The sequence below is a fragment of the Cryptomeria japonica genome, chromosome 5 (genome assembly GCF_030272615.1).
Source record: "Cryptomeria japonica chromosome 5, Sugi_1.0, whole genome shotgun sequence".
Taxonomy (NCBI): domain Eukaryota; kingdom Viridiplantae; phylum Streptophyta; class Pinopsida; order Cupressales; family Cupressaceae; genus Cryptomeria; species Cryptomeria japonica.
The window spans coordinates 544,103,349-544,120,836 of NC_081409.1; the positions used below are offsets into that span (position 1 = coordinate 544,103,349).

Genomic DNA, 17,488 nt, shown 5'->3' on the forward strand with positions numbered 1-17,488 from the left:
TGTCAAATGGTAGCACAAATGAGGTAATTTTATTGATAATTGATGGTCAAAATTAAAAATGCTTTGATGTCAGGCATGCAACCGCTGTGTTACTACCTTATTCAACTTCACTTACCATCTAAGGAAAGGCATTATTCATTAATAACTTAATAAACTCCAATTAAGAAGCGAAATGAACATGGGCACTGATATTGTTACACCCCACTTTTTGGCTTGCAGTTACTTTTAACCTTTATGTTACTATGTAAGTAATCATGCATGCAAGGATGATTTTGCTTAAAACTGATGTGAAGATATAAACATAATGTAATTGGAACGTCTTTTATTAAAGATCAGAGAATCATGATGTTTATTATTATTGATTAATATGGATGATGTCATGGCTAACGATGGATTAACTATCGTCATGGTTTTCCTGAGTTCACCACACACATACATGTAGCTTTTACATTGAATTGGGGTATGTGGTTAAGTTTACTACGTTGTTGTAGAGGTGACCTTGATTTTTGTGTGCAAGTCGTAAGTCTAGGTTATATTCTTAGTACGTTTATGACTTGACCCTAGTTTTGTCTAATGATGATTTCCTTATCATGGTCTTTATTTTTGTTATTTTATGAAATATCAAATTTGATATTATTATTATTTATTGCTTATGTATTCAAAATAAAATGAAATATATATTTAATTTACAATGGCATTGATGTCAAACCTAAAATGTTCTAAGTTACTCAAATTACAGATTATAATAGAGCCAAAAATTACAACTTTCTATATGCATAGGCATAGCTAACCATATGAGCATATCATTTGAATTTATTTTTGCAGTTTCTTATTGCTCATCTTCGTGCCATTGAATAATGTCAACGCGTTTATAGCAGTTGCTATAATCTTGAGCAATTTATGACCAAACCGTTTTCAGATTATGGGAGGTTATTTTGTTTTGATAAGCTTCCACGTTGGGCATTAATGAACACAGTATGAGCTGTGTGGGGACAGAGTGGTGTGGGAATTTTGGGGAAGTTTTTTTGTTTCCTTTGTTATATACCAATCTCATGTTGGTATTGTTATCACGTTTTTTCCTTTGAGTTTACTGTTTTTCTCTTTTGAGCGTTTAAGAGAGGTTTTGGGAGTATTTCCAATTGGTGTGTGAGGACTTCCAGCTTGCAACAGATAAGATTTTCCCTTTGACTTTCTGTCATAAGAGTATACTCCACGTGGGTGTTTCGGAGCAGTCTTTTTTGTGATGTTTTGAGTTTTAACAAAGAAAGCTGCATGAGATAATGAGAAAGGTTTTTAGTTTTCTTTAAAATAAGTTGATGCGCTGGTATACATGCACAAGAGCATTAAGGGCTTAATCAGTTATGATTTTGCTATCAGGATTCAACTGTGTAGTTTTAGAGTCAAACTCATTGGCCTATGTTTCATTAGTACTGGATCACAAGAACCCATCTCTCATGAGAATGTATGGTACACTTAGCACTCATTGCACCTAGCTGATGCTCACAGAGGTGAAGCATTGGGCCTTCCCAGGAGGACACCCATCCCAGTACTACTCCAACTTGAACGTTCTTAACCTTGGGTGGAGTTTCCCCCCAAGGTTAAGCACACTTAGCTTGCTAACCCATTTGCAAAACCTTCCGCAAGTGTTGTGCCTTATGAACCATTCATTATAGAACCTCGTTAGTTTAGTCGGTGTTAATTTGCAGGAATGGATGCTCAAATCGTGAGTAGAATACTTTTTGTCAGTTGTGGGGCTGTGCATAGAAGCCAACAGGCATGTATGTTGCTTGGTGCTGAGCAACCTGCATTGTGGGTTTAGTCAACTAGCTCGTGGAACAGAAGTAGCTGTGCGTGGGAGATTGTTGCTTGTTTTCCAGTGCAATCCTTCATCTCTGCTAGCAATTACCAGGCATGTACTCTATTGGTTTCCCTGTCAATAACTTGGTAACATTATTATGACTGCAAGAATTTATTTTCAGAAGCTATATATATAAGAAATCCATTTAGTCAGTCTTATTTTTATGATATTATTGACATCAGGTTCCTAAAAGAGTGAATGAATTTCATGAGGAATAGCTGTATAAAACTTCATTGTTTTCATTTACTCAGCTAGTTTAAAATGAGTGATAATATTCTCATATAACTAAAGTATAGAAACCTGACTATTATTTATATATTTATATGTATGTGTGTGTGTATGTGTGGATATATAAACATGAATAGAGTTTATTATGGTCTACTGTGAATAAAAAATGCATGAGAATCATAAACACTTGAATGGTTTATGGCCGCGAGTAAACTGTTTATAATTAGAGTTTAATTTTATGGCATAGCATCCGTATTAACATGGTTTTTGTTGGCAGAAGAATTAGTTAAAGTATTATACATTTAATGGCTTTGTAAGATATAATCTTTTATAAAATCAGTAAGAAAACATATGAGAAACCAAAGTTGCATGGATACGGATACGACCCCCATTATGGATACGACTGGATACGCCATTCTTAAAAAAGACATACACATCTATTCAACACAATTTTCTAAGTTATTCGAGGAGATTTTCATTACTTTAAAAGCAATATAGACACATAATTGCAACATAAATAATGATAAGTTGATTTAACATTTTACAATATGCAAAAATTGTAGAGTTGCATTGGAAGATAACCCAAAAAATGGGTCACTGAAATAGAAAAACATTTCATTTGTCTTTCTCATTTTGTGTAGGTTTTGTTTATACCATTTTTTTTTGTAGGTTTTGTTTGTACCATTTTTTTTAAATGCATGAATGAAGTTTTTTAAAATTAAATTTAGGAAGATCTATGTCAAATTTTGAAAAAATCAAATCACATAGTATCCAGCATGGTTGGAAATCAAGGTTTTTTGGCCAAGCTTGGGTACAATATTTGACATGTATTCAGGCGTATCCGGGCTGTATTAGATACGTATCCGTTTCGGATACAGGGATACGCGTGCCCAGGGAGAGACAAAGGAGTTTCCGGCTACTCTGTGAGAAACCAGAAATGTTTAACAAAGTTATTGTTAATTCACTTTGAAAAAGATTGAAGCTCCTAGCTATTAGCTTCTACAAGTTGTGAAAATCCACCAGAGTTGGTCGCAAATCATGAGTCCTTGATCGGAAGGTGAATTCGCCTGAATATAATATAACCTACAAATGAGATTAAATGCTTTTATGTTTTGATACTTGGGAGCTTATTACACTTTGAGACTTTGAGTCAATAATGAGGACATAAATGTGTGGCAGTGACCAAGACCCATAAGATGCGAGTATGCATAATGGGAGTTCTTTGTCACTAGTATGAATTCATTGACTTGATCGTTTACCGACTTACGGACAAAATAATGTTTAGTCTAAATTCTATTTAAAAGATAGACGAATAGTCAAATGAGTCAACTATTTGACAAACCTTAAGATGATTGTTGTTTCCAAGTCAAGTCAGAGGTGTGTGAACATATGACTACATTTCTTTTAGAAGTTCATTTATTTTGAAGCTTTGGCCAAAGTGATGCAATAGTATCTGCTTGCATTTAGTTGGTTCGCTATGTCCCAAAGTGCATAATCTAGCCAAATTGGTCATACTAAGTTAGAGGATTGTCTAAGGTTGTATGGTCGATTGGGTTATGTAGGGCATAGCATTAGGACTCAAATGGCATGTACTTGTCGGTTCCTTTGTTTATACTCTTTGTGAAGGGTAGGGGCACTTCTAAATGGAAGGCATGCAAGGGACCACCAGTTTGTGGTCGGAGGAGAAGCGCTTTGGTGATGCTCTCCCTCCTACAAATGACTCACCAAGACTTGTAAAACAGAACAAAATTCCAGATACAGTAGTTTCTAAAACACTTTCTTATGTAATTGTGAGCATATTGCTTAATGCAAAGTATGTATGTAATTTGAAAGAAAAGAAAATGATATTTATTTTATTGTTGAAATGTTGTATATCATTTCCTTGTAACAAATGTCTTTCCATTTTTATATTGATCATGTGAAATAAATGATATATGAAAGGAAAAAAAAAATTCTCTTAATTTTCTTAGAATATGATTATTTACTTTTCCGATAAGTAATTTTCAAGTTGGTAGATGTTGTTACAGATATACTATTACAAAACCCCCTCTGCTCTGCTATGCCATAAGCGATATATGTATAGATGTATAGAGAATAAGCATGCCACTATGAAAGATTCAAAAATTTCTCTTTGATGTATAATCATTTGTCTTCTAACTTAATGTATGAGTAAGATTAGATCAATTGGATCATCTGACCTAGCTTATGGTTTAGGTTTTCCATTGTGATCACATCTTACTAGGTGGCCAAGCCAATAAAGATGCTTGAACCACTTTGGATTGTGATTTATTTAAATTTTGACAACACAAATTGTCTTCGAACTTTGTTTTGATGTTTGTGACAGCCGAAAATGTGTTTAAGACTAGATGCTGGTTGGGACCCTGTGGTAAGGTTTGAGGTGTTCGCAACTAATTTGCCCAATGTTGATGCCAACTTAAAGAGTGTGTATGGACCATTACAGAAATTAATCATTTAAGAAGCAGGTAAATTTGTACAAGAGTTAAGTGATAATTCAGGCAAAAGCTTGTAGCTCCATCCAGTTAAAAAAAACACTTCTACCCTTCTGCAATTTCATCTTCTTCACTAGTTTGTTCTTCTCCACACAACCAACATTTTATTTTTGTTCTAATATCCAAACATAAGTTTCTTCAACCCTCAATCATTCAATCGAAAAAAATCAAAAGAAAAAGAACAATAAAAAATCTGAGCTATGGGAAAATGAAAAAGAAAGGAGGAACTTTCATTACAAATTGGAGCATTCTTCCTCTGAATGATTGCTAGTACTTCTTTTGTGTAGCTCTTTACAAACTCAAATTTTGCACCTAAAGTTCTTGTTTTGGCACCATGAACTCATCATTCCCATGCTGCATGGGTTGGGTTGGATGTTAGTTTAGTGAGAATTAGGTATCCATGTTATATGGTTTTTTGGGGGAAAAAAAGAAACTTAAAATTGCAAAATAATCTTATAAGCCAACAGGGACCTTGCCCAAACTATTCCCATTCATTCTGAGTAAAGCCTAATGCCTGTGACAGAAATCAGGAGCATTCCCCATCAATCCATGTCTTAGATGTCCATGAAGAATAAAAACACACATCCCAAAACGCTGGGAATATGTTCTGTTGACAACTATTTGGCACTTTCCCAATGATGTTTACAAAATGACTTTTCTACAAAATGGAGAATCTCCACAAGCATTAAGTAATTTTGAATATTTAGTCCATCAAATTTATTTCACGTGTCCTACAAGTGAGTTCTCTTATACTTCGGTTTTACTCATAAAAGTTGGGGGACCTCAAACTTAATCACTTTCTAGACTATATGTTACAAAAATACTTTCCCACTGACATGAAATGGCCTTGACATTTTTGTAGCCTTGTTTTTTATATCTACATTATTGTATCATTTTCCAATCAGCAACTTTCCTGCAGTTGAAGCCAAGTTGTTTCAGAGTTTCTCCTTGCAGTGATGTATTCAGCTCTATAGTTTCTCTAGTTATTCATGGGATACACGATACTAAGTCAAACTTGTTAGTGAAATTTGAGGCTGACCTCTTAGCAAACCTGAATTCATTTGCAACAAGATTTGAAGTCATATCAAACACACCTGTTTCCATATGCAGTTAATAATTAAACTGATATCCATTCCTGTAGAATAATCTAAAATTTTAAGAATATAAAGCGCAAATACTTTTCCTCTGTTTTCTTTATAGCTGAATAACAATTTCAAACTTAATGACTTGGATTTGTAGCAAGTATTGCACCTTTATAAGTGGGAACATCATATTTATCATTGATACCCATTGCAGAAAAGGATATTTAGTGTATAATTTATAAACTATAAATACTTCGATCTCTGGTGAAATTTTAAATATTAATCCATTCTTGAGCATAATACATCATCTTTATTTTACCTTCGTACAAATAGCTGCACCTACATTTAAGTACAACCTGCAATTTCAATAACAAGTAAAGTTCTATGACATACCACAAGTTCACCAAATCCAGGATATGCAGATTCAATTGGTACAACTTCCATACGAAAGGCCCATCCTCCATATCCCTCGACTAGAGGAGTTACTTTAGTCTAGAAAGAAATCAAATATTGAACACAAACATCAGAGCAGAATTCCTATACTTTCAAACCTGTGAAAATTACAGATACAACAGAAGAATATACAGGAAGAGCGTTATTAAGTCACCTCACTAAAACTCAGAACTTGAAGACCACTTTTGTTATGAAGCTGGCGGACAAAGCGGTTAAGCTCTTCTAATCTTGGAGATCCACTCCTTAACTCTACTATCTGAAGCATTCATGTCAGCACAATGAATGATAATTTCAGATATATAGCATGTGTCACATAAGCCTACCACCAAACACCAAAAAAGTTAAGAAACAATGCTGACCGAAGGAGCTGGGCGAAGAACAAGGCCCATCCGCCATGGCATATCTGCAAGCTTACTACCAAAATGTGGACAGCTGTAAAATACCTGACAAGGTAAAGAAAATTTAGCTTCTTTACATCTCAGCCTCGAAAAGTAAATTATATGGAATTCAATAGTATAATCAACACAACACACTCTTAACCCTAAACACAGCCAGTCATCAGGATTTGGTGCCACTCACAATTCCAGAGGTGTTGTTAACAAGCTTTGTAAGATTCTGCTTTCCCGCTTGAAATAGCATCTGTTTAACAACTAAGCCTCCCATGCTACAGCCAACATGACACAATACATCAATAATTTAACAAATGGATAGGCGAACAAAATCACTTAAGTAAGAACCAATCAGAGGCCAAATTATCTACTGAAGTGCTACTGAGCTACACACTAGGGAAAAAAATAAATATGCATAAAATGTTTGTGAAAGAAATATTACACAGAAATGATGGCAGAAAAAGGGAAGCGATTAATTATATGTCCTACTAAAGTTGTGTAGATAAAATTGTGACCCAAAAAGACAATGCTAGGCACTGATACTAATTAGGTTCAGGTTAATGATAAGACTGATTCCTCTTGAAGCACATGAAGATACGTGACACTATGAATGTCACAAATATTTATTATTTAAACCCATTGATCAAGATGGATTATCCGGTATCAAATCTATATACAAGTTCCAAATAAAACTAATTTTGTCTTGATTAGTTGTGTCTTCAATAATGTACATGTGACAATAAGTGTGTTTCAGAAAGTGTAAAAATCTGGTGACTTCCATAAATAATGTAGGTGTCAATAAACTGAGTTTTCAAAACAATTTGCATTATTAGACAATGGATACAATCAACAGATGTGTTTACATATTATATTTCAGTTGGTAGCTTTGAACCCTCCTTAAAAGGTTTGACTTTCTCCTTGTGAGCAAAACTTAGCTTTTAATTATTTTAGCATTTAAACTTTCATTGAAATATTTCTTCAACCATCTAAATAGGAAAATATCTAGGTTATTTTGTTCCAATACAACCCTGCCTACACTCCTCCATAGGATACATTAAATATGTCAGGTATCTTAGATGTCACTATTCATCTTTATCCTATTTTTTCCACATAATCGTATGTATTCCTCATTATATATATTAGGTACCTATAGCCTGCAAATCTTGAATGCATGCATGACTATCCAAATTAGTTTGAGTTTTAACAACCTTGAAAATGATTTTGTCCACTCTGAGAAGTGCTTACAAGTCGAACAGTATTCCTCAACTTTATGAACTTCCTACATCAAGCTCAATCTAGTAAGTTATCAATACCAGTAAATCAGCTACAGTTGCTCTAACATATATCTTAAGAACCAAAAATACAGTTCCAAAGATATTATAAACTTCTGTTTTCCCATTTGAAATAGCATTTATTTAAAGTCTAGACATCCCATGCTGCATCACAACTTGATCTGTCAGCGGGGTTAAAAAAAAACAAACGGGACAACTGAACCAAGAAGGGCAATCAAAAAAAAATTAACCTAAAAAATTTGGTAAGATGGCTCCCAAAACTCCATCTTCTCCTGGACATGATCAGATTTGTTGCAGTCCTCTGGCAATTCCTTCCACTGAACTCAGTCTCCCTTGTCCCCTTTCTGCAGAGACTGTCAATAAGAATGCTTCTGAGTTTTCCACACTTGCAGTGTGGGACTTGAAGAAAGACACACACTTATACCAAGAGAGGGGGTGAATCAGTATAAGACAACTTTTCACTTATTAAAACTTTAGCAATCACAGAGCAGTGATCAAAAACATCCACACAAGTAAGATCTAATAATAGAGAACACAAGATGCACAAACTATTTACATGGAAACCCTTGAAGGAGAAAACCACAGCAAAATACTGCTTATATTTGAATCTTCTTACAACTTTGTAGGCACCAACCCACAAGAGACACCGATCCCCTCCACTAAGCAGCTCAGCAAGAGACACCAATCTCTTTGAATGAGAGGCGCCAACCTCCCGATCTCTCAAAATAGAAAGCACCAACCTTCAAAATGCAATATAATAATATGTTTGTGACTTCTTGGATCTACCCCAAGTCACCTTAAAAAACTGCTCACAAGTTCATCAAAATCGATTTTAAAGGTCTGCTCTCAAATCTGCAAAATATCTCCACTCAGATCTGCAATATGATCTTCAATAAATGCTCATGAATGTGAAATAAATCTTCACAGAAACCTGCACTAAACACTCTCCAAGTCTTCACAACGTACACTTACAAATCTTGCATATTTTCACTATAGAATCTTCACAAAATGAGATCAAATTAATCTCATAAATCTGCTCACATAAGTAATGTAGATCTGCTGTTATATTCTCTTGACTCTGCCTTTCATACATCTGAAAAATATGCTTGAACACTATGTTTTTGTCCACCAAAAGACCTCTATTTAAACCCCACACTATGCCTCTTCATCCAATGGTCATGCCTCCTCAATGAGGTTGGCCAGCAGCACTTAATTTATATTTATATTTTTATTGCCTTATTCCCTTTCACAAGGTGAGTGCTAGGCTCTAGGGAGGTTGTCCCTCTTTTGGGACTATTCAAAAATATTAAAAAAATAATAATTTACACCCTTTCAAAAGGAGCAGCACCTATGAAGGGGTCGTCCTAAATTATAATATAATTTTTGCATCTTTTATTTAATCATTTCATTTTGGACATTACACTTTGATAATTAAATTTCCTATCTTGATTAATGAAATCTCGATTTTGGTGCGCACCATAAATTTGGCACAATACCTCCATCTACTATGCCACTGATTTTGCCCTTTGACATCAATGACAATAATCCAACAGGACCATCCAAACCTACTGAATTCACATTTTCTTAGTTACCAGGACACAATATGGGAGGTGGCTATGGGTACCAATACATCGTTTTTAGAAAAAAATATATATGGGTCCTTGGATACGCCAATTTTTTGTAGAATATGTAATTTGCTGTAATTAAAAAATAATGCCTTTAACTCTTATAACTCAAAACAGTTAAAGTTCCAAACATTGACCTTTCAAGTTTAAATACACAATCTAATATTAAAAATAGTGTCAACTTTCAAGACTCTTTGACTCAAGAGTTCATACTACATATTCAAATATTGATACACACAAAAAAAACACAAATCGGAAATCTAAATTATCATATTATGCCATTTAATGGATGAAGTTCCAATCCTACTCAGCTATGAAGTGAGCTATGAATGTAGACTAGATTCTCCACCATCTTTGACCCTAATCATTTCCTCTCCAACAAATGAATGAAACCATAAGTATCCAATTCCTCTCACAAGATGAAGAGCGGACTACTTGTGAGAACAATCTTATTGCAATTTGGGCGTTTCACCTCCATGGCTCCACCACCACTCTAAAGGGTCTTTCTCTGCACATATATCATATAAGGCTTCCATAGGAAAAATACACCTTGTCTGTAATGTCCCCCTATCTAATCTATTTCAATATACTAAAATTGATTGATATTCTTCAATTAGTTATTTAACAAGTTCTTATTTATTTTCTTCATTAAATGATTAATTTCATTACTCATGGTTCTTAATATAGATATCAGAACCTGCTACTACTTCAGTTTTAAGGGAGAAAGGTCTATGTATGTTACCAAAGCGCTAAGAGACCAAATACAATAGGTTCCCTCAAAGTTTACAGATCCAAGCCCTTACCTATCTTGGGTCTATACCCTCAAGGCTTATGGGTCGCTGGTCCCCACCCTATCTTGGGACTTAACCTATTGCTTGGATTTAGACTGCCCCTCCTTGGAACATCTCATCCCCATCTTCTTAAATACTGACAGTAATAACATGAATGAAACTATAAGTATACTAACTTCTCATGTATAATAAATAGATATGAAATTAAGTATGACTGTCATACATATTGCAGTCTATATTAGTATTAGTATTACTATTAAATTCTGCATAAGAACATTATCAAGCATCATATATTAAGCACATCCTCATGCATGCCACCAAAAGTAAGGATGTTACTGCCTATAACTTAATAACAATTCTGAACTGATTTGATCTGATCTAATCGATGGTGATCTCACTGGATCCTTTTGAATCCTTTCCTTTATATCTCTCAATGTGAGGGAGAGGTCACACCTCTTCATCATGTATGCCCTTTGGCAAGAGACACACTCTTGCACCATTAGCACCCTTTGAAAGAGTGCAACTCTTTATTATTTCTGCCTTTTGAAAGGGACACAACCTTTCATAATCAGATCTGCACTTCTTATTTAAATCAGATCTGCACTTCTGATTTTCAAATTGTCCCCCTCTCAAATGAGGTTCTCTTCTCCCTTTTATATCTCATTGTTGAGGGAGTCGCAACTTTTCCTTCCATGTCTTTTGACCATTCATTAACTTAATTAAATTTAATTATATTCTTTTATATTTTACTTTAATTTTTTTTATTCTTTTGTATTTTAATTTTATTATTATTATTGTTAAATTATATTTCAAAGTAGGGACATTACATTGTCCTAATAATTGAAGCATCCTCACCTTAGCCATAAACCTCTTCATTACCTATCTATCCTCACATGGAGACCTCTTCTTGGTCACTTTGTATCATTCCACTCAGAATTTAAGACATAGGCAACCAAATGAAGGGGCTTCTTAAGTTTGTTCCATCTTCCATGTACCCTTTCTTCTATCAAAAACAATATAGAGAAAGGTCCCCGACATCTGTTATTTTCTTAATTGTTTCACACATTGAATCCACTTCCTAAATTTCTCCCAAACATGGCTTGTCTAAAATTTTATTGCCTCACAAATGGTTTGATAAAGTCAATAAATTTAACATTGGCCCAAAAATGGTAATCAAGGACCATTTCTCTCACCTCAACTTGCCTATCTAATGTAGATTATCCTTGAGCTGCCTATGCATCACTGACTAACATGGAACTTAAAGCTCTTTTGACTACATAAAGACCATCAAGAATCATAAAATAAGAAGCAAATCATGTACTATTATGGTTTGAGGAGTTCCACCTTGGCAAATTTTCAATAAACGGGTCATGTATAGTGATGATTACATATGAACATTTATATTTTTATGCCCTTTTCAATAACTTTTGAGATTCATTGAAACTTACCAATATCTTTGAGTGCATTGATTAATGATTGCATAAAACATGGTGTCTAATATATATGTCTGTACCTTTTTGTACCAACAAAACTCATTTCTTTACAAATAGGGGCAGCATCTATAACAATATAGACTAAATGTAAGGCCTCGCCTCCCAAATGGCCTCACATAGTTGTTCTTAAGAAACTCTAAATGTTTTTCTTAAATTGAACAATCAATTCCCATAAAAAAATGATACTATTTGCTGCATGTTAGCCTAATATTAATTAGTGCGCAATTTCTAGCATTGGTCCACCATCCATCACAATGTTCCATCGCTATTTAGACCGCACTCTTTTCATTGGTGTAGTTTATTGCTCTAGTCACATTTTTATTTATCAATCAAAGTAGAATGAAGCTTCTCATACCCACGTGGGCTATAACCTATTGACACATTGTTAATGCCTTGGAACATCTCCTCACAATAAAGTGAGCGAATAACATTACACAATATTCCATTTGCATAAAAGACGTGCAATTGATGCATCAATTAAATCTTGACCATGTAAATCAGATAATTTTCCAATGGGGTTTGTGCTACCCATAGTTCGAGGACTCGCCGAGTACTCTACAAACTCAAAAATCTTATTTTCTGGATGAGCTGAATCGACCAAACTCACAAGCCAAGTCTGGACGTGTATTCAGCCGAATGTTGGTCCAAGTCTCAAGCTTGAACCCCCAAATCCTGAACTATGCCAAAACACCCAGCCGCAATTTTTAAGTCAAAGATCATTATTTTTTTATCATTTTGCTCTTATTTGCCCATTTCACCCAGCAAAACATCAACCTAGCAAGAAGACAATTTGACGAGAATTTTCAAGTATCAAAAGTTGATCAAATCATCAAACAAGTATCTAGTATTCTCTTCTTTTTTTGTTCACTTGATTTGAAAATCATAAAAAACTTGAAAATTAGGAGAAAAGCAGTCAAAAGTGAGCGAATAACATCTCCTCACAATAAAGTGAGCGAATAACATTACACAATATTCCATTTGCGTAAAAGACGTGCAATTGATGCATCAATTAAATCTTGACCATGTAAATCAGATAATTTTCCAATGGGGTTTGTGCTACCCATAGTTCGAGGGCTCGCCGAGTACTCTACAAACTCAAAAATCTTTTTTTCTGGATGAGCTGAATCGACCAAACTCACAAGCCAAGTCTGGACGAGTATTCAGCCGAATGTTGGTCCAAGTCTCAAGCTTGAACCCCCAAATCCTGAGCTATGCCAAAACACCCAGCCGCGATTTTTAAGTCAAATATCATTATTTTTTTATCATTTTGCTCTTATTTGCCCATTTCACCCAGCAAAACATCAACCTAGCAAGAAGACAATTTGACAAGAGAATTTTCAAGTATCAAAAGTTGATCAAATCATCAAACAAGTATCTAGTATTCTCTTCTTTTTTTGTTCACTTGATTTGAAAATCATAAAAAACTTGAAAATTAGGAGAAAAGCTGTCAAAAAAAAATTCATTTCCCCTCATCCCTTATTTCTTAACACTTAGAGCTTCTAATTGGATTCCTTTTTTTTTTTTTAATGCTTATCATTTTTCTGCTTGCCATTTTTTTGCAAACCCCCACTGATTTTTTTTCTATGTTGAAACAACAATGTCAAGTTCAACACAAATGAATGGTAAAAAAGTTCTTACATAAAGTATGGGACACTGGGAGTTATCAAGGGCCAAGTCACTTGTAACGAATGCAAGCAGCCTATGACGAGGAATTAATAGATTTAAATACCAACTTGCTAAAATACCTGGACAAAATGTAAGGCATGCCCTAAGGTGTCTATTTTTTTAAATAAATGCTTATCATTTTACTTGTTGCTGATTTTTTGCAAAACTCTAATAATTTTTTTTTCTATGTTAAAACAGAAATGTCAAGTTCAACACAAATGAATGGTAAAAAAGATCCTGCATGGAAGTTTGGGACACTGGGAGCAATCAAGAGCCAAGTCACTTGTGGTGAATGCAAGCAACCTATTGGGGACAAAGTAATAGATTAAAATACCACCTTGCTTAAATACCTAGACAAAATGTGAAGGCATGTTCTAAGGAGTACGAAGAGGTTACTAGAGAAATGAATTCCCTACTTGCTGAGTACAGAATAAAAAAGATGTAAAAGCAAAAAAGACAAAGGAAGCAATAGCAATAGTGATGAAGCAAAATATATCTACACCTACAGATTCCTTTGTTACCCCAATTCCAAGCAATCACCACCCACATTCCTCTATTGGTGAGAGTCTCGAGGGTTCTATTCCTTCTTCTAGCCAAATTCCTTCATCATCACCAAATTTCTTTGTTCCATGCAGTTTTCTAGGAGCACAACCCTCACTTGAAGATACTGCTTGGAATAAAGAAAAACACCATGAGGCCAGGATGGCAGTAGCAAACTTTTGGTACTATAATAATTAAACCTTCAATGTGGCGAGCAGCTTATATTGGGTAGGGTTGGTGAATGCATTAACAGTTCTCAGTAAGGGGTTTATGACTCCAACAACTAAACAATTGAGTGTGCAATTGCTAGAAGAGGCCATAAAAAATACAAGGCTTGTAGTTGATGATCAAAAGAAAGTATGGCAGAAAAAAGGCTACAGCATCTTATTAGAGGGATGAATGTATGGACAAGATAACTCTCCTTAACATTTTAGTGGGCATCTAATGGCACATTGGTCTTTAAGTCTATAGATGCCTCCATGAAGTCAAAAATGCTGAGACTTCAAGCAAATGTTTGCATCTGATGCTTGTTTGGAGTCTCCATTTTCCAAAAACATTGAAGAGGAGAAAAGTGCGAGAAAAAAATTTGTAAACTTATTCATCAAAATTGGAGAGGCGCCGACAACAAATACAAACATAAACGTTATACAAAGTAATCTATTTGCTGTTTTTTTGAGAGGTTAATTTTGTAATAATTTCAAATTTGTTTTCAATTTCTTAGGTGACACAACCTTTGGTTAGGATTCTTTGAACAGTGAATGGAGACGACGTGCTGATAGGTTTCCATTATGAGGCATGGATAAGGCCATTATGCATTACTATGGTTGAAACAAAAAAAAGAATCATTTGACACATCATTGATCACAGATGGACAAACCAACTCCACTAGCCGATACATGCCTTGGCCTACTACCTAAACCCAAAGTTCTTCTTTGATACATTTAAAGCTAATTAGGAGGTCATGGCAGATGTTTTTTCATGCATTGGTAAGATGGTGCCAAATGTTGAGATAAGACACAAAGTTCTTGATGAGATGGAGGTGATATTTATTGAATCTGATTTACTATATCTTATTTATGAATTTGGCAATATTGACACTCTAGAAACATCCATTTTACATACATAATAATTAAATTGATATATTTCAAGGTCTACAAATGTGTGATGGGGAGACTCTTTTCGTCAACTCAAGCTATTCAAAAAGAGAATAAAAGAATCTTTTAATTTTTAGTTCAATAATACAAGTATAAAATAGAAACTTGATCATTATATTTTTTATAATTTACTTAATTCTTTATTCTTAAAATGCTTTTGTAGATTTATAGTGCTATCACACCAAATGTTCAAAGGCTAGCCATTTGTGCTTTGTCCCGGCCTTACAATGTGTCTAGGTGTGAACACAATTGGAGCCTATTTGAGAAACAAATTGATCAAAGAGTGCCTCAATACTATTATATTCATTTGGTACAACTTTCGCCTTAGAACTAGAAAGGTGGAGAGCACTTCACATGATTCCATCAACTTGGATGACATTGATCCTTATGGTGAAAGGATTGTTGATGAACAAGATGATGTCTTCCTTACTGATGAAGATCTTGCAAATTGGAGAAAACAACAAAAGCAGCGAAAATTGGATACAGTGGAGAAAATGAAGACATTTTTTAAAAAACAATCTATAATCACATATTGACTTATTTTCTAGTTGAAGGCTTGAAAAATTAAGTTATACTAGGAGGGGAAAGAGGGAGATGTATTTTATTTTTATTTTTTTTTCATATTGACATGTCATCGTATTTAAACAATTATAAGTTTATAATGCCATTTTATACATTTGAAACTATGAAATTTCAAAATTTGAGAGTTTGAGGATCATATGACGAGTAATGTTTGAATTGAGACTAATTGTTAGTCAAATTAGACTTTTATATTATCGTAATGCATTAAAAAAAAATTGTGTAATTATAAGGGTTTTTTTTTTGCCACACCCATGTGAAGTCCCGCTCTGAGTCAAAATTTTGGGCTACCGAGTTGAGTCCGAGACTGATTTTTTGAACTGTGGTGCTACCAATGTGCAGTGTCTTGTGAGAAAAACCTACATCTTGTTGTCACATCTCTAGAAGACACATCCATCTTTCTCTTGATGTTAAGTCTCACTTTTCCCTATGATAAAGCATGAGTGTTCAAATAAGGCACTTTCTTGTAAATCCTTTTCTTTGTTTTTGAAAGAGGGGTAAAAATTTATTGAATCAGGAAAAACGGTACAAAACAAAGGCCCAAAAGCCCAACAGAGAGAACAGAGTTAAAAAAACCACTAAAAAGCGACCCCAAAAGGGACCCCACTAATCCGCCATGTCTTCCCTAACAATCTTCTCCAGATCTCGAGTATACTTCGAGGACAATTGGCCCCAATTTCCAACATTCCAACCATCTAACCCTTTCGAAGCCTACTTAGCCAAACAATCTACAACCCTATTCCACTCATGTGGAACATAACAAAAGGAAACAGATTCCACAGAGTCTTTCAACCAAAGGATCTAACGTCCCACCACTACCAAATGCCAATCAACATCATCCATCCTCTGGTTGTTCAACACATCCACAACAATTTGGGAATCAGACTCACAAATGATCTTGCCCCATCCCAAAGCACATCCTCTTTCAAGAGCCAAAAGAACAGCAAGAGCTTCCATGTAGTTGTTGTTTTGATGGCCCTTATACATCGAAAAGAAAAAAAATGACATTGCCAAAACTATCCTGACCAACTCCTCCAACTCCTGCGTGCCCCAGATTTCCTCTAGAAGATCCATTAGTATTGATTTTAAGGGTCCCCGTAGGAGGACAGTACCACTTACCATTTTGTTGGGCCTTCTGCTTAGCACGACGACATCTAACTTTTTGTCTCCTAGAAAGGCCATCACTAAAATTCTCACCAAAAATATTCAAATTTTGAACATGCAAATCTTCAAGATCTGCATGCTCAAAAGATCACATTTAGCCATCATAGTTTTGTGTGCTCCACCAACATCCTCTTATCTTGAAAAAACTATGGTTTCTTTCTAACCACATTTGCCAAATAATGAAACAAAGCCCAATATCCCATGCCACCTAAAGGAAGGAAGGAAGTCTTAGCAAGAGGTCAGCCCAAACTTTTCCAAAAATCAACCAAAAAGTTGGCATGGACATAGGCATATTTCCAAACTCCCACCACTAGTGCCACATATCCCTGGAAAAAGAATACTAGAAAAAGAGATGCGAGCAAGTCTCCTCACCTTTTCTACACAAAACACAAACAGAAGGCCCCTAAAATCCTCTCTTCCGAAGATTCTCCCAAGTGAGACATTTGTTCTAAGCAACTAAACCACAAGAAAAAATTACACTTAGGCCAAGCCATATCATACCAAACATGCTTCCCCCAAGACACATTTGCCCTGCCAAAAGCCAAATTATCCAGTTCCTGATAACCCGAAGCCATTACAAACATACCCTTCGAGTTGGGGGCCCAGGCAAGAAGATTCGCTCCATTGACAGAATTACACGTTCTATTAGCCAAGATACCAAAGAG

The 17,488-nt window shown here is 35.0% G+C and overlaps 1 protein-coding gene across 2 annotated transcripts in view; it reads right to left on the bottom strand.

Moving 5' to 3' along the window:
* Positions 1–17,488, bottom strand: part of LOC131034550 (uncharacterized) — a 51,351-nt gene that overhangs the window by 1,218 nt on the left and 32,645 nt on the right. Inside the window, exons 6-9 of one of the 2 annotated variants that reach the window (XM_057966062.2) lie at positions 6,711–6,795; positions 6,491–6,574; positions 6,286–6,387; positions 6,072–6,170 (exon numbers count right to left, since the gene is read on the bottom strand). In XM_057966062.2, coding sequence (XP_057822045.2) covers positions 6,072–6,170; positions 6,286–6,387; positions 6,491–6,574; positions 6,711–6,795 — 370 coding nt within the window. Of the gene's footprint in view, positions 1–6,071; positions 6,171–6,285; positions 6,388–6,490; positions 6,575–6,710; positions 6,796–17,488 lie in introns of those variants that run through there. The other variant, XM_059221509.1, reaches the window with a different exon arrangement.